Source organism: Electrona antarctica (assembly GCF_951216825.1).
Source record: "Electrona antarctica genome assembly, chromosome: 4".
Lineage (NCBI taxonomy): Eukaryota > Metazoa > Chordata > Actinopteri > Myctophiformes > Myctophidae > Electrona > Electrona antarctica.
In genome coordinates this window covers 22,436,160-22,460,716 of record NC_136809.1, presented here as the reverse complement: position 1 = coordinate 22,460,716, position 24,557 = coordinate 22,436,160, and the positions used below count along the sequence as shown (strand labels likewise).

General features: G+C 40.9%; 1 protein-coding gene across 6 annotated transcripts in view; it reads right to left on the bottom strand.

Moving 5' to 3' along the window:
* The window catches only part of kcnq5b (potassium voltage-gated channel, KQT-like subfamily, member 5b), a 119,904-nt gene extending 98,033 nt beyond the window's left edge, over nt 1-21,871 (bottom strand). For all 6 annotated transcript variants that reach the window (XM_079498952.1, XM_079498955.1, XM_079498950.1 and 3 more), the window contains exon 1: nt 21,347-21,871. In XM_079498952.1, the coding sequence (XP_079355078.1) occupies nt 21,347-21,690 (344 nt within the window). In that variant the 5' untranslated portion in view covers nt 21,691-21,871. The remainder of the gene's footprint in view (nt 1-21,346) is intronic.
* Nucleotides 21,872-24,557: the final 2,686 nt, after the last annotated feature.

Here is a 24,557-nt window from a genome sequence, read left to right as displayed (position 1 = left end):
TAACTGTTAACTGAGAAATAAACCCCTTCCTTCAGAGTGTGGGATCTAATAATCGCTTATTATCGCTTATTATTACACAGCTAAAGAAGTTAATAAATAAAGGATTTAATCGCTTACGTAATGAAAGTAGTCAGTTAATTCATGTCAGGTCATGGTGCGTCCAATGCAACGTGTCGCCTTGGAAAACAACAGGAAGTGTTGCCCAAATAGAATATATTTTCGATTACTGCATTGTCTAATTCTCGGTTCAAATGTTTTAAAAATATTCTTGAGAGCAATGTTTAGCTCTAAATGACATGTTGGATACAGCACAAAATCAAGCAGCGCAACAGGTGCTCTTGAGCCTTTGATTAGACAATGGCCTGTTATTGAGCCCAGCGGTCATTATTCAAAAATAACACACCACTGAATTCAGCGATTGACATCAGAATAAAGCATTCAACCAAGCTGTGTAATAAAATATTTGTATCCATATACTGTACAATAATAATAATCACTGGGATTGATACATCATTTGGTTACGTTAATAGGCTATATGAGCCATAGCTACATAGCCTCTAACAAGTAGGCCTACATTATTTTTAAGTGATGCAACATTTACTCAACATCACATTTGCACTTTCTTTATGGGAGCCCCATAATTGCTAAAATCTTCCCCTGCACACAAGGACAGGGCCACACCACCGCAGGGGGTGCAGTGCCCGGTGTCAAGTCGGTCGGACCCACGGTTGTCCAGAACCGCACCAAAAAACCCTCTGCCCGGGCCCAGAACAGCTGGGCCCTGCCCAGGGTCCATATACAGTATGGAGCTGGCCTGTTCTGACGTCTGCATAGACTCCATATTTGGGCATGCCTGACAAAGAACTCCTTATCTGGGCATAAAAGGGACACAGACATAATATCTGGGTGGGGCATTCATTTCCAACTTGCATCGTTCCAAGTAGGCCAGTGCCCAACGGGCACCACTGTAGAGGCCCCATGGGCACCGCTCTATAGTCTGTATTAATGACTGATTGTAGACTAGACCAAAGCAAAGGTGGGAGATTGCAGTGGCTGTTACTTGTAGACTAAAGCCTAAATCAGGCTTAAGAAATGAGGATTACTTCCTTTGTACCATATAAAGCTATTATAATATTTTCAGGTTTGGTTTATGTCGAAAGTCTAATAACTCAATTGCTTAGATTGGATGTTACGCAATCTGCCCAGGGGACTTGAGGAAAAGCAATTATTGAGTGTGCTTTAATAGAAACCATAGATTTAACTTAAATTGATGCAGTTACAAATCTATTCCGGACACTTTTCAAATAAAACAAATCTATTATTATTATTGACACAAATACACTGAATGACTACCAGTATAAACAACAGCAAAAGCTAAAATTATTAAAAAGCTAAAAACTGACACTAAAGTTATCAACATCAGTAGTGTTCATCCTGCAATTAATTATTTTACAGTATGTGATGTACTGTATTACCATGTGTTGTTCTTGCTTACTGTAAATCGCTCTGGATTAAGAACGTCTGCTAAATGCCTGAATTGTAAATATTATGCAATGTCTGTGCAAATAAAGTGCTAGAAAGAAGCACATGTTAGTAATCTAGATAGTTGTTTCCGAGACATCTTGTTTGGGACCAAAGCGGTGCACGGACCTGGCCAATGACAACTGCTATTGCTAAAGCGATTAGAGCCCTGCCACCCCATAATAATAAGACTTAACAGCTAGGAACATACAATACATGCTATGCAGTATAACAGCTGCTCTGAGCAAGTTTACTTATAATAGTTTGCAGGTCATAATAAGAAAATACTGTGAAATACTAAGCTCAAAGTTAATGACTGGTGTTTAAAAACTAAAACATACTTGGCAAGTGCTACTGTCACAATCCCAAAGGAACGGAACTGATCAAAACATTCTAAATCTTTAAGTGCATTAAATGTGAAAAATCCAAGTCAAAACAGAGCTGATTGAAAAGCACCTCAACACACACACAAATAATTGGGACTATGTGTATGCCTGGCTTGGGAGTTTATTATAAATGTCTTCTGCGTGAAAGACTTTTTATTATCAATGGCTGTTTTTGAAATGGTAAATGGCAAATTAAATTAAGGCTAGCTGTCAGCACTACTGGTTTCAGGAAAGGACACATTACTTAAACACGTTCCCTGCCGTTGACGGAGATGGCCAGTAAATCTAATCCAATGCTTCAACACCGATGATGGAGATCTCCGTCATGTGGGTCTTTTCAGTGGTTTATGATAGATCGCACTCTGCGCCAACGTATGAATAGGTTGCTAAGCAACAGATACAACCATTAATGAACTGGAAGTGAACATTTTGCCTGCCAACAATTGTGCGGAGCCTCATTTTATTCTTTAATATTTTCTGAGTGAAAGAAAAGACGACGGTCCGCCACAACACACAGCGTGTGTTTTTTTTTTTACATCCAGTTCATATCTCGGGTCCCGGTGGGCCTTCAAAGGAATGGTCTTGACTGAAAAACACTGGCGGTTTTGGAAAATTAATAAATACCTGCCAGTGAATGTGTCAAGAGCGCAGCTTTAAGCGTCTTTGAGCTCCGGTAAATGACGTCCTCAAAGCCACAATAGGACACAGTCGCACGCTAATCAGGAACCCAAAACCGATTATTCTGAGCTTGGTATTGGAGGCAGGGCCAATTGATTTCTTGTACGAGGGTGAATAAAAGCGAACAATGAGATTCTGGGATGTGAGCGTGGCTAATAATCATCAGATTATTCAGCACATCACTGAAATTGTGAAAGTAGGGGGCACGGTGGCACAGTCGGTAGTGCTGTCGCCTCACAGATAGAAGGTCCTGGGTTCGATTCCCGCTGGGGACGCTGTGGGCGTGTTCCCTCCTCTGCGTCATCAGTGCCCATAACTGAGGCGGGGTTGGCGAAAGGTCCCTTCTGTGTGGAGTTTGCATGTCCCCTAGGGTAGGTACCCTCACATAAAAACATGCAGTAATCCTGGCCTGATGGAGGGGAAAGGAACTGGTCAGAATAACATGTTCCTTCCGCGCGCTACGTCCGGTGTCAGGTGAAAAGAAGCAGCTTGGACTCCTCATGCATAGAAGGAAGCATGAGGTCAGTCCGCTGCCCCCCCCCCCCCCCAGGTTGGCAGAGGAAGTGTAGCTTCACTGGGTGAAAAAATTGTGGGATAAAAAAAAATATTAAAAAAAGAAATGGTGAAAGTGATGAAAAGACTGACACAATAAACAAAGAACTCAATGCTAGCCTAGAAATGTAAAAAAAAAAAAAAAAAAGTTTTCTCAAAACAGCAGGGTCTCAGAAAAATCAAAGATATATGTCCTGATGAAGATCTGATTGATCGAAACGTTAACAGCAACGAAACACAGCAGAGCTTTTTTTAAGCATTACCAGTGTGCAGACTCTACCTTTTTATTTTTTTATTTTTTACAGATACTAGAGATCCTGCCTGGGAGAACTGATGATGAACACTGGACAGACTCACAAAAGAAACAAGAGCAGTTGAACTTACCATTGTCATATGGTGACTTAAGGGTGATTTATACTTGGTTGCATGCCGGTGTCATGTCACACACCTGAAATCTAGGAAAATAGCCGATCTATAACGTAGATCAGCTATTTTCGGTGCACAACGCCGGTGTGCAACCAAGTATAAATCAGGCATTAGGCACATCTGTACACCACTCTCTAAGTTGGATGGGAAACTGCATGGTTAGAGAAGACTATTTCTTTAGAAACAATGTACAATATATTTCCGATTTTCAAAAAGGAAAAAGGATACGGATAAAGCACCACAGAATGTGGCGCACGTGGCGCTGCGGAAAACAGACACAAAACTCATACTTAGGGGATTTGATCTAAATATAAGTTATGAATAAAATCTCTCATTAAAGTATGTTTAATTCTCCTATAAAAACCAATAACGATGGTTGGTTTTCCATCTCCCTGCAAACTGCCAAGAGCAATAATTCTACTTCGCAATCCTCACCACAGCCGGGCTAAAATATAAATTACTTTGACAAATATTTTTCCAAAAACCTCAGTAGCCATATGTGGAATCTAGCCTCAGCGTGAGCAGAGCCGTGACTAAATCATGACAAGCCTATCTGATCAAGATGGCTACAGAGTGTGCTCAAACCCGCAAGACTACATCAACGGACCATCAATAAACATCAGACCTTGCTCCCAAGTTCCCACACAAATCTCATACAGTAGAAATCACTTTACAAAGTCAGTAAAGTGCCTCACTGAAAGCCCAGATGCTTACAATACTACATTTCCACAAAGAGTGTATGAAAGCAACATGCTCTTCTGTCAACATGCCTCTAAAAACCCTTTCATCCAAGTATGACATTTGATCAGGCTACTGTACTCAATACTAATCTTTTCTCTCTACAGTCTGGCCAGCCTATTAAAAGCACGGGTGGGTAATATGACCCATTCAGTGCAGTCATTTCTGCCACTCTGTTATGCCAACAAGCAGCTGTTGTGTGTCCCTGCTCCGTTTGCTTCTCATAACCCCCATCCCTGAACAAACACACACACACACACACACACACACACACACACACACGCACGTGCACACGCAACACGCACATGCGCGCACACACACACACACACACACACACACACACACACACACACACACACACACACACACACACACACACACACACACACACACAGGCTGGCATCATGAGGGTCAAGTCCAGTTTGTAAGACAAACAGTTATGAGTTGATTTGTTGAGTGACAGACAGTCGTACATGACTTGGCAAATAATAACGATGGACCTAGAGTTCAGGGTTGATTTAATCGTATTATGTTTAGATAGCTGGCATTCAGATTGTCATCTGGGATTCTATGCGGTGGACACAAAGATTGTCAAGTATCTGAGATCGGTGTATTTAATCATGTTGGATGTCGAATTCAAATAGATGGAATTTAACCTTGACTTTAAGAATGGAAACAGTGTGAGTCTAGGTTCGTTTGAGATGTAAGGCGAACTCTGACGTTGTGTCTCCCACCCGTTTCCTTGTGGCCCAAGAGAGGCTGATTGAAACTGACAGACCAGCTGGCAAGACACACTCCACAAGGCTGCACACACGCGCGTACACGCGTGCACACACACACTCGCACACACACACACACACACACACACACACACACACACACACACGCACACACACACACACACACACACACACACACACACACACACACACACACACACACACACACACACACACACACACACACACACACACACACACACGCACACACACACACACACACACACACACAACTGTTCGTTACAGGCATATCATCTCCCTGTCCAAAGTTCCGGTCAGAGCTCACTCAAAGCAAAGTGCCTTCGACTTTGCTTTGGGTTTGCACAGGGTTAGTAGCAGATCAAAATGAACAGAATCACAGAGGCAGAAACAATGCACTGGTATATTGGTAACATGACACATGGCACAATGATACCAAAAATCATATGGTCCTCAATATTATTATTATTATCATTATTGTTTTCTGTTTTACATCTTACTGTATAGAGCCGGGTCCAAACTATGAACCTATAGTAAGGCACTATGGGGCAGATGTCACTCGATTTACAGTACTCTCTGTAGTATATGGGCTGTTCCTAGTTGATGTTGCCTGGCATACGATTTCTGTAATTTTCTATTCCCTTCTTCATGAGTCCAAGAGCTCCGATGACTGCTGGTGTTACTTCGGTCTTCATATTCCACATCCTGCTGATTTCAATCTCCAGGTCTTCTCTGTGACTTTCACTGAGTGTTTCTTTCAGATGGTATTGCCATGTCTATGAGCATACATCTCTTTTCTTTTCTGTCTTTGATAACGATGTCAGGTGTGTTGGCTTTTATCTCTGTCAGTGTGGATGGGCATGTCCCAGAGGATGGTGACATCATTATTCTCAGAGACAATCTTTGGTTGATGTTCATACGTGGATGTCTTGATGTTGAAATTCCTGCAGATCTTCCAGTGTATGCTGCTGCCTTGTTGTGCCTCTCTACAGTATGTACTCAGTCTTCGCCAGTACCGGGCATGGCGGCCAGCCTGTGGTTGATGGTTTCTATTTTCCACAGATTCTGCATTGTGGGTCTGTCTCATCTTTGATGATCCAATGATGATAAGATCTGGTTGTGAGGCTCTGGTCTTGTGCAGCGATTATCAGGCTCACCGTCTCTGCTTTCAGTCCGGTGCTCCTCAGCCACTGGTGTGTCACTTGTTGGTCAACGTTTGTATCTTTCAATCTTTGTGGGTACTTCCCATGCATTGCTTTTTCCTCCCAGGTCTTCCTGCAGTTGTTCCTGGCCAAGGTGTTTTGCCTTCTGCTTCACTCGTTTGGCATAGGTGGTACTCACTTAATTTGCAGATGGTGGGATTTCTGGGGCATCAAGCTCTTTCTTAAATTTTGCAGCTTCTTTAGTGATTACTATTATTATTATTTTGTCCGTTTAATGTCTGTTTGTATTGTGGTATTGTGGTTTGAAGGAGCCAGAAGGGTCATTGATTTGAGTGTGGTTGTTTCCCACAAGTTTCCCACAAGTGTTTTATTTGGACAAAAAGAGGAGCAGTGTATGATCATTCTATTGGCATTGGGGGGGGGGGGGGGGGGGGGGGTTAGTCAGAGAGCAAGAGAGGTTTAATTTCATGCTATGCCAACACGTTGCTTTTGCTGTCACACATGGCCTGCCTGCACACACCTACAGTACAGTACCTCCACCTTACAATAATCAAAGGTAAACACAGATGCAGATCCATTGACATCCTATTATAAGGCAATATTTTCTAAATTTCCTTATGCTTTAGTAGCATGTGACATATCAAACTAGGGGGTTTTCATGGTGCTGAATCCATTCCAAGCATTAGTTTTGCATAAAAACACTTATTGGGCTAAATTTGGCCATAGCAACTTGCCAAAATGTGATGATGTCAGCACATTTGGCTGTCAATGGTGGCCATACTGTACAGGCCTTCAACACTTTCCCCTCAGACAATTCCAGGCAACTCTTTTTCTGTTATTCAGGATATATTGAAGATGCAAAATCAGCTGAGTTTGTTTTTTTTGCAATTAGTTAGAGGTTGATCCTGTATTTTCCATAGATTTCCTGTACTATTTCACTCCAGAGGAAACAAGGCGTAATAGTTACACAAGTAAAGATTTAATTCCTCGTCTGTGCAGCATAGATCTAGCGAAGGCTAAGCAAGCACTAATTAACCACTTTCACATGGCATCCCTGTTTTGGGCAAGTCATTAAATGCAAAAATGCTTAACAGAAAAGGAATAAAAACAATAATTGTCAAAATGTTTAGAAAATGGCTGAAATATCACCTGGCACATTGAAGTCATATTATTGTATAGGTCAAATTGCTGAAGCTATATTCATATACCTTTAGATGTTTTTATTTATTCATTATTAGATGAACTTTGCACTTTATCTGTGTGCTTTTTACCACTATCTCTACTTCTCCTTGGACGACAACATGGACGGCCGGGGCACATCGCAAAGGGACAAGCTGACTGACCAGCTGCTGGGCCCTGTGGGTAAGACAGGGAGGTCACCAGGCCTCTGCTGCAACCACAATGCATTAACATGCTCGTGCCAAGCATAGTGCCACGCCACAGGCAGCATGGCTTAGTCTTCTCCTGATGTGCTGCCATTCTCCCTCTAGGACCGCACACATGACTGCCAAGGATGTGGGTGCAGACTCAGAGGATGGGAAATTCTCATGCTTCATATATTCATTGTGGCACACCGGTGACGCTTGCCGAAAATAGCCGATCTACCAGCTTGCAATGCAACGTATCGCATTTGCAACACATTGTGAGCTTGTAGAATGTCGTGTGAATCAGGCTTAAGTCCTGGCAGGAACTCCCACTACAGTAGGCTATCTATGACAAAACTGTGCTCAAACTTTAGAAGCAAAGTGGTGCTACATTTAAACACTTAGGCTAAATATAAGTCGTTTGCTTTCTGGAAGAAACCACCTAACCCCCCCTTTTTTTGTTCATTAATCAATGCTATTGAACACCCTTTACGTCTGTGTGTTGGTTAAAAAAATATTGAACCAATGGAAAGTATTAAAAAGTGCTTCGGCAAAAACCTCCTAAGTCCATTGGATCCTCAAACTATCTGCCACTGCCAAACCAGCTAACTCTACTCATTTAGCCATCTTTTTCTTTCTTTCTTTTTTTGTATCAATCAGTGCTATATTGGACACCCTTTACGTGTGTGTTGGTTAAAGAAATATTGAAGCAATGAAAAGTATTAAAATCGCCAAAGTCCACTTTTTCATTTCCTGAAAAATGAACATTTTGGATTTAGGTGGTATAGCAGAGATATACTTCATTATAGGATGAATTGTGAAATAGCTGATCTACAAGCTTGCAACACATCACTTAGTTTTTTTTAATGTTTTTCCTAAATATGACATCCTAAAATAGGGACCAATGGTTAAAGTGGTGAAACCAAGAATGCCCTCCATATTTGACCATTAGTCCGGGAGCTAGGCCCAGCCCTCATAATGTTTTCTGCTACCTTTTTTTCACTATTATTTCTTGTTAGCATACTGTATACCTTGGGCCATCTAAAAATGAAGGGAACACCCCCAACTCGGGGCCGTTTGGTTTCAGGGGCCCCAACACCCCTTTTTTAGTATTCTATCTTTTTTGGTATATTGTGTAGAGGCAAATATTAATTCACTAAAATTACATAAATACACATTGAAGTGTCAAACTTAGCATGGGTGTATCCTGATCATATGGGTATGTAGCAGAATAGGATTTTGGGGCCTGCTACCATTGTATTGTTATATATGACCTACTCCCCAGAAACACAAAAAAATATACTGTCACTGCCTCACTTGTATATAGAAAACTTCCCATATCCGTAAGCTTCAATTGAAGACCAGGATGACCTTTCTATCTTGAAGATTGCTCTTTCTGTAGCCAAAAGTCTGCACTATACCTCAAATCGGTGAAAATATATATATTATAAATATTATATATTCAGTCAGTATCAGCTATAGGCCTACATTTAGAATTAAATCAATGAATGACTGGGTTTGAACTGACTCCACATTATGAAATATTTCTTGCTGTTTCGTACTTGAATAAGCTATGTTAAAAGGTCTCAGACCCAAAACGTGTTTGTCGTCGTCGGATTGGATTTTTTCCACAATTCCATGCTGTATTGATGTTGGTAGTGGTACTATAGGAGAGATAACAGTCGTTCACAATTATTCTACTGTGTACTGTTGGTTACATATTTGTGTATGTGAGTGTGTACAGGGCAGAATACTGTAATGGATTGTGTGACTGTTTGTATTTAGTTCTGCATAGTGCAGGCCATTCTATAATAATTGATCATTACTCTAATTGTGTAGATTTCTTGTAAATTAAGTAATGCAGATGTTTAACAATAATTTAACTCTTGGTCCATTTGGTTTCATTTTACACTCTCAAGAGTTAAAGATCTAATAAGGGTCCATTTGGTTACCAACGCTCCATCATTTAGCTGGGGACCACCAGGAACCCCCTCAAGGACCACTGGTGGTTCCCGGACCACTGGTTGAAAACCACTGCTTTATAGCATATAGCGTTAAGCGCATACAGGTTGGTAGGACTGGACTGCAGGACCACACTGGATTCAACCCCCCTTTGGTTTTCAACCATCCCTGCCCTTCATCATAGGGGTTTAGTTTTTCCACAATAGCTTCATCAGCTCGCTTGTAAAGGTTACAACGTTAACGTTTAAGAATAGTTTCAGAGATCCTTGACTATCAAAACACTATACAATACTCACTGCATCGCTAAATATAGCATGTAGGAAGTGGCTAGGGCTTATAACCCGTGCCAAATAACAGAGACGAGGAGAACAATGGTTCCAAAATAATTAGGTTCCCAAGATGTTTTCCCATATACACACCAGCTTGCATTTCCAAGCTGATGTGTTTTTAAACTTGTTATGTGCATTGTTTTATTGGTTTTATTCTTTTAAAAAAAAATTCTAATAAAGTTGTCTTTTTCTTGTTCCCCCCCCTGGCCCCCACACATGTAAAGCGTCTTTGAGTGTCATGAAAAGCGCTATACAGGTCCCAGATATTATTATTATATTATAATGACAGTAGCCTATTAGTTGCTACAGCCACACCTGGCCCTAAAAAATAAACGTTTCACTTTGGGATTTCTTTGCTTTTTTTCCTTTTTCTTTTTTTAAATAACTAACCATCGGAACTAGCTGTACACAGACAAGACAAGTTATCATGCACTGGTTCGCCCTTTATAACACGACTCAGACACTGTCTGACATGTCAAAATTAGTCAAGCAGCATCCCACCCTTTCTCCGTAGAGATGCAGCTTCCCTGAAGGCAAGCATCTGCTGGCCTATTTTTTGTCTATTTGTGATTAAATCCCAAGAATACACCACCAAAAATGTTAAGAATGCTATAGCAGGTAAAAGAGAGGATATCCAGTATGTTATGGATAGCAGTCTCACATGCCCCCTCATCCGCCCTCTGTCATAGTGAACACCCAGGGTTCACTTAGACATGATTTACATTGCGTGATGGCGATGCAAACAAACAGCAATGTCTCCACTCCACACACGGAACAGAAGGAGATGACGAGAGAAAGGAGAGAAGACCCCGTGGCAAAGGCAGAGATGGCGATGAAGAAAAACAAGACATTATCACATAGTGATATTTGTCAGGTGAAAGAAGCGCTGTCTCCATTGTGTTCTCCCCCCTCCATTATTTTAGTAACGTGTATGTTTGTGTGTCACAACCTCGCACCTCGCGGCCGTTGTTTGCGTTCGTTTCCGACGTTCTGTGCATGGTTCAATGACTGTGATTTGTTGTGGCTTTCCTGCTGTCCAGCTTGCTCGCTGCTGTGCGGAAATGAGCTCTTCTTCCACGGTGTGTGTGGCATAGCTTAGGAGACAGGCAATCATACTACACTCCCATTGGTTTAGGCAGCGTGTGTGGCAGCCAATCGAGACTAGGCATTCAGTATGACTAGGTCATCTACATTTCATGAGCTACATTTCATGAGGTTTCATCTGACAAACACATTCTACACTTGAGAATGAGAGTTGAGAGGTCAGTCTGAGTCTTAATTTCAAGGACCAAAGTTTGATAAACCCTTGAAATTTGATAAAAATGTTTATCACTGAGACCCCAACTCAGGCACACTGCCACATTGTAATAATTTAACTCTCACTCATACCCCTTTTACACCAGTGTGGAACCGGTTGTGTTCTAGTTTTCCCGCCTAATTCAAGGTGTTCCGGGTTGAAATGTTTCACTGAATATAAATTGATTCCAAACCGTAAAAGCTGGTTCAGAATAAAAACTACTTGATTTTTTTGTTGACCTGAACTGGGAACCACAGTGGGTCAATATATTCTACAGGTTGGAATTTGCAGGTGTGATGTAAACAATGGCAAAATCAAGCGAAAAATCACCATCATCAAAAAAAAAGAAAAGAAAAAAAGACAAGACAAGCAGTGGTCTAGTGAGTTTTGTCTTTGTTTGGTTGCACCAATTTTAGTTAAACAGGTACTGTATAAAGTCCACACTAACCAAAATAATAAATATCGTTAAAGAAAATGTGATTTTGACTTTCCCTGTTGACAAAATGACATGAGCAGAATGGCTGTTGTGAGCACTCTTCATCATCACTGTAATTTACCACTCTAGGAATAAAGTAGTGTTCTCAATCACTGCATTTTATTTATTTATTCGTGTCATGCTTAGGCTTGACACAGGATGTAATATGTCGGAGACAAAAATAAAGTCTCTCTGCCAACAGTAATCTAATGTCAAATGAAAAGTGTGAGTATAAATGTATGTCGTACATGTATAACGGGTGTAATCTGTCATGAATGTGTTGCTGACTAACCCTCCATATCAAGTTATCCAAATGCCCTGTGTGTCGAATCTATCAGCCTCATATCCACTTTAGATATTTTGTACATTACATACCCATTCATAACAGATTTACAGCTTAATATCTTAACATATTGGTTCTCTATCAAATATGTGTGCAGCAAGAAAATACCATTTGACGACTGAATTGCCCCTGTGGCATAAATAAAGTCTACTGTATCTATCGGTAGGCTGCAGGCATCAATGCCCTCCGTTGACGATGCATCCTTGATTACAATGGCTCTGCTTAAAACTGGTGGAAACCAGACCGGTTTGCTAGACAGTTATTTTGGTGAAAAAAGGGCCTCAGCATATACAAATGGGTCCATTTGGTCCCATTCCTGCACTCGATGAGTTACAGACCAATAAGGGGTCCAATGGTCCATTTAGTTTCTACCTATTTACTGTAGATGGGAGTTGGGGACCACCTGGAACCCCCTCAAGGATCCATGGAGGGTCCATGGAAGCCTTGATGTAAGGTGGGCTTTACGATATAGAGGGAGAACACTGGAAAGCTAAAGCACAAAGGAAAGAGGGATCTGAGAGATTGCTTGAGGTGATGGGCTCACCAGAGGAGAGGATGGAGTTTAATTATGCTGGTGATAGAGCATGGTGCTAAAGGTGACTCACCGATGTCATACTGCAACTCCTGAAAGGACTGACTGGCAACAAACAAAAACCTCTCTCCCCTGGAAATTATCTAGTTTCAAAATGAGACTAAAGACTGTGGAAAGCATTACAGCAAAGCAGGCAGCCTTACTAGGGGGCAACAGGTGCTTAGGCTTAGGTAAATGAGGTCTCTACCGTGGCTACCGCACGTTACGCACAACAATGCATACATGTATGTGGTGCCAGTTTTCATGATGAGTCTGTGAGTTTGCGTACTTGGCCATCAGTGAAAAGGACTCTGGGGGAATTAAGTCCTGCAGAGTAAACATGGGATTGAAACAGAAACCTTGCTGGCCAATTTATATCCATGCATCATTTTCAGTTGTGTTGAAGCAATGAGATCTTAATTTGTAACGAGCTCCATGTAAAGGTTTAGCAATAACATTCATTAATTGATTGATTGATTTTGTGCCAAAATAAAACAATAAAAGTTAGAAAAGCCAATGTGGCCCATCCAGCATGCCATTATGGGGAATTTTATTTAAGTTTCAAAAAATCTTTTCCAAAATGAAAATACAGTAGCTGATGTACAAGCTTATACTCGACGTGGACATCGTTAATAGGGCTTGAAAGGTGATGTGCTACTTTGTAAAATGTCTTGCATATTATTCTCAAATATAAACTTTAATCAAATTCAGTTTATCAAATGTATTAGACATTGTTAGTAATCTAGGACTCTAGGGATCAGTAGGCTATCAAACCTAAAGATCTGGTATTGATTAGGCTCAAATTTGTATCTATCTACAGTAGAGTAGAAATAAAAACATAATTGCTCAACAAATGTAATATATTTTTTAAGAAATGTGATTAGCATTGTTTTTGAGAGGCTGATTAAACTTGTGCGTTGTGTTGTTTGTCCAGTACACAAAAACATCCTCCCCATCCCCATCCTCCCCTCTCTTCAAAAGAGAAGACTCAATAATATATGGATAATAGTCTCTGTTTAGTCCTTTTCAGTCCTCCCTCAACTTCATAGTCGGATGTGCACTGCACATTTCACTGTGCAAACCAGGGACTATGCAACAAAACCAATTTTTGAAAAAGGATCCATTCCATCAATCCAGGACGCTGCTGTGAAGCATTGAACAAGTATAACTGTTTGATACATCATTAAATCATAAAATGTATTTGTAGTAATTGCTTTTGGCTAAAGTGGAGCTTATGTTTTTCTATCTCGAAACATCAATGTGAAAAATAATAGGGAGCTACAGTGTGCAGATCTTTTTCATCTTCAACTTCGTGACTTATTTTAGTATTACCTTCTGGTCCAGCACCCATGCTTTAAACTTGTTTTAGGTGCATAACGTATTGTTTATGCATTGATGTAGATTAGAAGAATTATTCATATCCAATCATCCAATAAATGTATCAAACGAAAACCTATGCTAACATGTCACACAAGTTAATAACACAACCAGCCAATACTGCACATGTGTGTGTAATGTGATCCAACCTTGTCTGAAATAATACTTTCACTTATTCAAAAACAAACGTTCCCTTCACGATCACTCTAACAGACAACCTTAGGCTAACAGACACACCACCGCAATGTATATGCAAACGTCTCAAGCTGACTTCCTCTCGTCACCTACTCTGGCACAATGTCAAGCAGACACCGTCTGAACAAAGTGGTCTGACTTCTGGTTTGTTTCTCAGTCCTTGTACCTTTCAAAGCCTGTCCCATTTCATTGCTAACCTCTGAACATTAGAATCAGACTGTGTTTACAATACTTTACTCTCTCTGGTTATGGAAAGCATCTTGCTTCTTCCCACTTGGGAGTCTGATACCGCCTTTAGTTTGTTGCACGTCGTATGCCGAACACATCAAGAATGTCACAACACTCACAATGTTGTGACATTCTTGATTACAAAAGTTAAATCTCTAAATTCTGATAGTAATTTTTGTTATAGAGCAGTGGTTTCCAACCAGTGGTCCTCTTGAGAGTGTAAAATTATTATTGTTTTCACACTGTTAAGAGTTCAATAAATACAATTATTGCTATAAGCATTAGCATTACTTAATTTACAAGAAGTCTACACCAGCCAAAATTGAATGTCAGAACAGGTCAGCTCCATATATGGAGATCTAAGGGTTTGAGGTTTGAAGTAGAATTATGGCCGGCTACATATATGCAGAATTGCAGATCTCGGTGATGATCCAGTCTTCTCCAATTGATATTTTGATCAACATCAATATAGAGCATAGGATTGTGGATTAAATCTTATCCAACGATAACAGAATATTTTTTATTTTTTTAAGTTTTGGGTTTGAGAGGCTAAATCTCATGAAATGGTGCTCCGTGGCTCAAAAGCCAAATAAACAATGGACCTTGAATTGAAAACTTAAAAGGGTTGAAAACCACGTTTATAGAGTACCGGTATTTGTTCAGTAAAGGGGTCTCTCCAACTCTTTCTTAAATGGAAAATTATATTTTCAGTTTTGAATACCGATTTTATCAGATTTACTCACTTGTCCTGTATGAGTTCTCTCTCCACATTGGATAAAATTGGCATTCCGACATGAAGATTTATTTTTCGTTTACTAAAGACCCGGAGAGAGTGAGTTTACAGAACAGTATACATCTAGTATAGCAATGATCGCTATTCAAATATAGATCAATTTAACACTATTATTTTAGGTTTCTGTACAACAGAACAAACTAGATATACATATGTGTGTGTGTGTGTGTGTGTGTGTGTGTGTGTGTGCGTGCGTGCGTGCGTGCGTGCGTGCGTGCGTGCGTGCGTGCGTGCGTGTGTCAAGATTGTACTGTGAAGTCAGCAGTGGGTTTTGGACTTTTTATAAACTAGCTACTACTACTGCAACAAGAGGTCATTAAATCGCATCCATAAGTTGTCAAAGAATACTCTTTCCAAGGAACCATCTCAAAGATAACAAAAATATATGGCTGGTGGCTGGGCATACAAGGTAATAGAGAACCTCAGTCAGTTTTGGAATCCAGATCTTTCATTTAATTTCCTACTGAACCTCAAACCCTGAATTAGTAAATCAAACCAGGAAATGAGAGTGAGCGTCGGACACTATCCCATATATCAGCATACAAGTGTTCATTACAGCAGTGTTTTTCAAGCCTTTGTTGTGCAAGGCACACCAAAGGGAATGTCAAAATCTCATGGCCCTCATATACATAGCGACAGCTATGATCTGCTATTGATAGTATGATAGTAGATCTGCTATTTTTGAGTGGTGCAACCACTCCAAGGAACAGCAATGTCCGTGACTCCGTGTTAACCTATGTGACTATGTGTGTGACTATGAGTAACAGTAGGGGCAAAAGTGGAGCTGTTGTGCCAGAAACAGAGAGAGAGAGATAGTGCTGCACTGTTGCCTGCTAATGAGAGACAGAGAGAGTGAGAGAGAGAGGGGGGGGGGGGTAATTGCACCACTCAGTTCACACAGGTGTGATTTTAACCCTAACCTTGCAAATTTGTGAAACAATGAAATAAATAATTGTCTCCACCAGGCCGAAGGCATGGGGAGAGAGTATGTTTATGTTTATGTTTTTGGCACTTTATCTAGTTTGACTCTGTATTGGAATTTGTAATGAGTGTGCACAAAGCACCGATATAGTGAATTAAAAAAATCATTATGTTTTGTATAGTTGTATAGTATATTGCTATAATAATGTGTGGTTCTCACAAAATCCCAAAACACAACTGGACTCGTTCATCTCGTGACAGATAAAGTATGTGACATCTGAGAGGACAGATCTCGGTTCGCCTCTCCATGTCCCCACTCAGCCCGGTGTCCCAGTCCCACATGCCCGCCCGGAAACCCGACGCGGAGGAATGCTGGATCCATTTCCCCATGCTTTCCTGCTGCTGACATACTTGCAAGGATAAGAGCTTGTTAATCCTAAGGTAAGATGAATGGCGGCACTGTGTGCGCTAAGGGGAAAGAGGGCGGGCTGGGACCTCGAGCGCAAGGCGACTCAGCACAAAGACTGGCTCAGTGCTCCTGCCTTCACACATGGGAAAAGGATAAAAATATACTGTATGCAGGAAAATGTATCACTAACACCAATAAGGAGCTTATTTACGAGTGATGCGTTTTACTGTCCCTTATAGACCAATTATTTGTTTACAAACATTGGGACTGGGCACACGAGTGACTGTTTTATGTAATCAATTCTGATTCAGATCCTGAACAGATCTCCAAACCTGTTGTTTTGGGGAGCACTGGTTTCAGTCCATTCAACCTCCTCTTGTGTGATGGCTAGTGAGGTGCACCCTAGGAGACATTTATACTTCAAAGCGCAACAGTAATGCGCACAGAGAACAGCTGATATACAAGCTCACATCGCATCGCGGATGCGACTGTTGTGAACTTAGAGGTCTGCGTGCGCAACACCATCGCGGGACGAAGCATAAATTATACTTGATGGGTTGCAGGTGCGTGTGCAGCCATGGACAAACAGGCTCTGCTGCCGTGATCATGAGCGGCTCTCCCGTACTCTGCTGCCGGTATGCGTGCGCATGCTGTTGCTTATCAGTGTGACGTTGTTTGTTAAGGCGTCTATAGGAACATATTTAACCACCTGTTCTGGATCAATAAGTGAACTTGTGTGTAGCACTCTAGGGTGCCGGGTCAGAACTAGAACCATCGCTTTTGTTTGTTTGTTTGAACATTGGAACATATAAATACAAATCACCATTTTTGTTTGGCTTTTAGGCTTCATAAACAAATGTTACTCAGCGCATTATAACAAAAACTTAAATAGGGCCTATATCAAGAAATGACTGACATAAAGCTCACTTGTCGTTTCAGCTGGTAGATCTGCTTTTTCTCAAAATGTTTGAAAATCTAAATGTATCTATCAACTTTTTTCAACAAGGAACGATTATGCGAAATAACTGTGATCATCTCAAATAATTGCGATCAGGCGACTATTAAGTAATACCGTAATTGTGACAGGCCTAGCCAGAACACGATTATCAATTCTCAGGTGAGTTTGTGAAGCAAGGTTATGCACTCCAGGGATTCTGTTTAGACTGTTGCTATATCTGTTAATATGAAGGACAGCTGTGTGTGAGGTCAGGGACAGCTGTGAGGATTATCTTCAGCTGAAAGAATTATCTTCTGCTAAAGATTGTGGTATTCAGCTACTGGTGAAGGCCCTGCTAATCTTCAATGAATGCTCTACTAAGGGCTAGTTTTCCGCAAATGCTTTATGAGTCTTGGATGAAATTCTCTGCTAATCTTCGAATGCGCCATCGACGTTGTCGTGAAACATCTTCTAATGTCCGGTTCTTCACCTGCACTCTAGCGGGCCTCACTCGACCATCTGCTCTGTTAAAGATGGAGTGCCATGATTTTTGTATTTTTCCAGTTTTCCATGTGTTTATGAGGTTGACAGTACTTCATTAGACCCCTTGGTGTGGTTGTTATACAGCAATGATGTCTTCCCTTTGTATTTAGCGTTTCTTCCTGGAGGCTGAAACATTGAAAGTCAAATGTGCCAATGGAAAAAAAACGGTGACATCACAATATCATCACCTCAGTTCAGGTGGATCGCCACCCATCACCACCCACCAGGCATACTTAATGAACTGGTGGCCATGTCCACATAAAAATGACATTTTAACAAATACTGTACCCATTTTTTTTTTTAAATCTTCCTCCTTATATAATAATAATACCTGATGATCATGTTTTAGAGTGGAAAAAATCACGGCACTTTAAAGATGTTCTTCAACGTTCCTGGCCAGAGAGCCGTCTGCCAGGTGGTACCGTGGTACAGGTCAATGTTCTCTCTTAGAGAACTATCATTTTCAACATCAATGGCTGCTGAAAGGCTAAGAGCAAGTCAAATGGGAAATAACTCGCTCTCACAATAACTATGCTCTCACAATGAAGTCTAGATGTTAAGTGCATTTAGAATTCTGAATGTCCGTGCAGATGCTTTGGCTCGGAAAAGTAAGGAAATTGGTTAGAAAGAAGATGGTTTCATTAACCCCTGAAAGCACTGAAGGGAGCTCCGAGTTACCCAAACAAAAGAGCTCTGTTCAAGCACAATCAAATTAGTATAACACACACAGCCTTTTTCAGTCAATGACAATGGCCAGGCGCATCTTGTTTAACTGCTTTTTTAAGACAGAAATGCTAACATGCTAAATACTAACATTAAGAAACGCTGAATAAACAGCAAAATAAAAAATAACATTACGGACGGTATTATTAACATTATAACATTATTATTCTAATTAACATTATTATTATTAGCAAAATTAACAGCAAAAGAACGGTTTTCAGAAGCAAATGTAAACACTTTCATATTTCTTATTTACTTACATACGCCTACTACCCCTTCTGGGGCAGAGGCCGTTTCATATTGCTAGTTAAAATGTTTCTTTTTTATATATAACTGCATAACAATGTGAACAAAATGGAAGGAAGCCAACAGTGTTGGCTATTTCTTTGAATTATGGCACCAATAAAGTGAAGATATTGGGGGGGTCATCTTCTCTGAGCAGAATGAACCCCATGGAGGTCACACATCATTGTTTAAACTTTAACCCCACCAAGCCTTGACAGATGACATTACAAAAGGCTTGGTCCGGTTCTCCAGGTTCAGGATTTACGGTACGCTTTATAGGTGGTCCAGTAGATTATTGTGCAGCATGGTCATCTATCTACTGTACCACCAGTCCACCACTGTACAATGACACTGAAATTATGGCCACAATGTCGACACATAAAACGAGTGGCCATTATACACCGTATTTGTATCGTATAGAGGAGTATGATGTAAGTAGAACTATAATTCTTCATGCTGAATGATATAGGTACTTTCACAATACCACTTTGTCAGCGCTAATACAAAAGATGAGCTTCATCATCTAGGAGTGATCAGTTTGATATATGTGTGGTGCTAAATGTTTGATATGACATCTGAATAGCTGAGCTGCTCATAACTGCAAGGGGAAAAAGTGGTGACGCGCACCAGAGCTCAAAGATAACACCATCCTCCTATAGTCCATTATAACCCCTCCTCACACAGTGACTTGAACCATCCCCTAATATAAGATGGTGCTCTACTCTGTCTGCACGTGCTCAACTTCCTTCCCCTCTGGCCTCATGCTACTATAATATGTGAGATATCAAAAGGAGATGGTTGGTGAGCACAGAATGGCAGACACCACATAGAAGCTAGGAGCTACTACTTGACCACTATGGGTCTCCGCAAGATTGAGATGTCATTGTGTACCTCTGATGTGTAGTAGTATGATGATTGATGTGCATGGAGCGCTGAGTAATGCAGTGTCCACTGTCCAATGCTCCAACAAAACAAAGCCTTCTCTGTACACAATATGCGGAGGACTTAATAGCAAAAACATAAGGAGAACAATGCTTTGAGTGGGGGTTACAGTATCATGTTGTGCAATAATCCTACACAGTAAATTGCAATTACTGTATGGCTCACAGCGAAGGTCTTTTCATTGTGAGCTGTGAAATTGGAGTGGTTGAAGAGGTGCTCATCCTCTGGCTCATATTTACAGAAATGGGGAGGTCGGATGTGCTTATATGACACCCACGGTTTCATGACATTGACATTTCGTTCACATCTAGCCAGTGGTGGACTGTACAGTAACTAAGTAAATGTACTTGAGTCTGAGGATCTGTACTATTATACTACTGTACTATTATTTTATACTTTAGTGTTTTTGGGGGTGAGATTTTAGCATCGAACATGACACTCGACCGCCTTTTTTACACATCTTAGTATGCAAAAGAAATATACGTGTAGTACTAGTAATAATACAAGTTCAAGGTTTCTGTATTGTTAAATCTTGTATGGCTGTAGGCCTATAGGAATAACATTATTTTGTTGTGGTGGTTCCTGTCATTTCTATGTTTTTTGTAGGTCTTTCTGCAGGCTTTGTATAACGTAGTGGTTCTACAAGCATTACCAGTGCATGCAGTGCAGGTGGTTTTAGAGAGTTACTTCTCTGAAACAAGAGTTACAAGAACCTATACATTCATTGTGAAAACATTACAGCAATTCATCAATATAAAAATTAAGAAATGTACCTATTTTTAAAAACATACATACATACTTTTGAATGCTTAAAAAAGCAATTACGTTTTTACTCTTACTTGAGTAACATTTTGACTGGGCTACTTTTACTTGTAGTGGAGTAAATTTAACCAGGAGTAGCTACTCTTCTTACTCAAGTACTGGGGTCAGTACTTGTCCACCTCTGCATCTAGCCATGATTCACACACTTGGCAAGAGTTTCATAATCATGGTCTGTGATTAGGTTTAAACTCAAACTGGATATAGACAAAGGGGAAGTAGTATGCTGGAAAATCTATTGAAAAAGTCTATGAAAAAGGTCCTAACTGCTTTTGAAAATGTGTTAAACAGGTAGGATACCACATGCACATGGACATGGACTACTGGACTGTGGAGCTACAGAATTTCTCAATGAAAACATAGCCCTGATAGCCTGTAACGATTCGTTTTAGCTCAACACTCAACAGGTGTGTGTGTGTGTGTGTGTGTGTGTGTGTGTGTGTGTGTGTGTGTGTGTGTGTGTGTGTGTGTGTGTGTGTGTGTGTGTGTGTGTGTGTGTGTGTGTGTGTGAGTGCGCGCGTGCGTGCGCTGTGAGTGCATCAGTGCAACTACACTACAGTTTCTAGAGACAATTAAGAGAGATATAACCATTTCAGCAAAAGGAGACTTACACAAAGGCATGGTAGATGAAAGCCCAGGCTCGCGGTCTCTCCAGCACGTTGTACAGGTAGTTCTGGAGCCTCCGGTAGCGCACGTTTCTTCGGCCGCTCTGCGCGCTGTATATGAGCGGCTTCCCCAGCAGGCTGAGCCTGGCTCCCTGCTTCCCCCCCAGGTTCTCTAAAGCAGTCGTCACCGTGGCACTTGAAGCTGACAGCAATCCGTCTCCCGAGTTGTTCATCATCCTTCGTACGGACTCCACGTCGTTCAAGCCATAGCCATCGTCACGGTGTCCTGGCGACGTCCTCATCCAGAGCCCTGTGCCGGCGCCTTCATCACCGCTGTGGTTGCGGGGCATGGCATCACCAGAGCGGGAATGAAGTGCCTATACGAGCATGCGTGTCTATATTATAGTGAGGTGGGCACACTAATACTATATGAAATGTCACCGCTCCAGATTGCTAGCAATGCATTGAGGATGGAACTATAAGCCAAAGCGAGACACGTTGTTTACCCGCCCTCTTTCCTCTCGCATCAACCTCAAAGTCCTCAGTGGATTTGCTACCACGAAGCGCGCAATGCTACCCAGTGCGCCCGCCGCGCGTTTTCTTTGGCAACTTCATCTTACCCAATAATAGCACTGTCCAAAATGTTGTGCGGTGGTGGGCTTTACGTAATAGAATGGATTGCTGGTCACTGGTGAGGAGAGCGTGCTAAAATGAACCGTACAACATTAATTTTGTACTCGGGTTTCTTTCCTGCAGCCTGTTGCCCCAGGAAGCAGCGCGCGGCTGATATTATGATTAATTCTCTCACACACCGGTTACATGATTTCTGCGTTGCTTCAAATGCCTGTGCTGGGTGGTGTGCTGTGCTGATGTAAGTCTGAAAAACACGGTTATTTCCGTTGATACGGAATTCCCCTCGAGGGCAATAGCGATGCAAATTAGGCGACCCAAAGCAAGCCAGTCCACATGCATGTAGTTTAATTTCCTCACAAGTGCATGACGCTTCAAAGCGTCGAAGTGGCTAATATAATACTACGTACTGTAATGAATTTTCCATTCCTTCGTTTGGAAAATCAAGACACAAGTGTGTGTGTGTGTGTGTGTGTGTGTGTGTGTGGCGCGCGCGTGGACTTCTCTTGCATGTGTGTGAACATTATGAGCATAGTTTCTGTAGGCCTACGTCTCTAAATGTTATGATGAATTGAACAAGGTGGACCCTCTTGTAAACAAGTAGTGCTTTATTGGGTCGTCCACTCACTGTTAACAGTTTTTGTATTGAGTAATTTCAGTTGTGCTTGAAATTGCAGGCTACTGTAATTCTGGCTGCAAACTGTTAATAAATACTTCAATCAATCAATCACATTTTTCTTAATTTCTTTCTTTCTTTTTATATAGTTATTTATAGGCTAGCACAGAATAGGCCTATGCCTACAATGAGGGCTGAAGACAACAATTTGCGATAAAACCTAATTTCTACAACCGAAAAAATAGAAAGAAAGCAGATTGCCAACATGTTTTGTTCTGTGCATAGGTCTACTACAGCTGGTAGGAAGTTGTGGGTCATGGTGGGCCAAAAGACGTTGAATGAACGTTAGTCATACTTCCTCTCTCTTTCTCCCACTTTTTAGAAGAGTCATTGTGCTCACCTGCGTGGGAGTCAGAGACAATAATTCCATCATTCTGTTTTGCACATGGAATAGAACTCAATATGAACTTTGCCTTTGATTTAATTATAATATTTAAAATGAATGAAAATGGGCAAAACATATTGTTACAGATAACTTAATCAAGACACAAGTGTGTGTGTGTGTGTGTGTGTGTGTGTGTGTGTGTGTGTGTGTGTGTGTGTGTGTGTGTGTGTGTGTGTGTGTGTGGACTTCTCTTGCATGTGTGTGAACATTATGAGCATAGTTTCTGTAGGCCTACGTCTCTAAATGTTATGATGAATTGAACAAGGTGGACCCTCTTGTAAACAAGTAGTGCTTTATTGGGTCGTCCACTCACTGTTAACAGTTTTTGTATTGAGTAATTTCAGTTGTGCTTGAAATTGCAGGCTACTGTAATTCTGGCTGCAAACTGTTAATAAATACTTCAATCAATCAATCACATTTTTCTTAATTTCTTTCTTTCTTTTTATATAGTTATTTATAGGCTAGCACAGAATAGGCCTATGCCTACAATGAGGGCTACACAGGAAGACAACAATTTGCGATAAAACCTAATTTCTACAACCGAAAAAATAGAAAGAAAGCAGATTGCCAACATGTTTTGTTCTGTGCATAGGTCTACTACAGCTGGTAGGAAGTTGTGGGTCATGGTGGGCCAAAAGACGTTGAATGAACGTTAGTCATACTTCCTCTCTCTTTCTCCCACTTTTTAGAAGAGTCATTGTGCTCACCTGCGTGGGAGTCAGAGACAATAATTCCATCATTCTGTTTTGCACATGGAATAGAACTCAATATGAACTTTGCCTTTGATTTAATTATAATATTTAAAATGAATGAAAATGGGCAAAACATATTGTTACAGATAACTTAATATTTTGCAGCACAGCCTTTGGAAGCACTAACTGCAGTCAAGCACTTTCTTTTGAATAAGATGTTCTACACTTGTTGGTTTGGCCCACCTCTCAGCAGACTGCTCCAGTTATCTCAGGTTTGATGGGTGCATGATCTTCCAACATCAAGTTCAATCTTTTTCCACTATTATTGTTCAAAGGGATTCAGATCAGGGCTCATAGCAAGCCACATCAGATGTCTTCCGTTCTATTTTTAGGTGCTTTTTGAATTTGGATGTATATGTTTCATTACACACAGCTTTTTTAGCACATGTTTCTCTCAAAAATGCCTTGATAGTCTTGAATTAATTGTGCCCTGCATAGATTCAAGCAACCTGAATCTTTTCTTCTTCTGTGAACATAGAGTGGTGAAAAGCTGTAATTTTGTTCATCTTCCAAAGTAGGTTATATTCTCCCAGCAGGTCTGTGATTTGTCAATTTACTGGCAACTACAGCCTGGCTTTTTTGTGTCTCCCTTGTAGAAGTGGGGTCTTCCTGGGTCTTCTGCCATAGAGCCCATTTTCACTCAAACCACAACGGATGGTGCGACTTGAAACCATAAACCATAAACTTGAAGTGCACTACTGGTGACAGCTAGGTGAGTGCTTGGAATCAGTTAGTCGCTCTCTAGAAAACGAGTTAAAAAAAGTCAACATATGG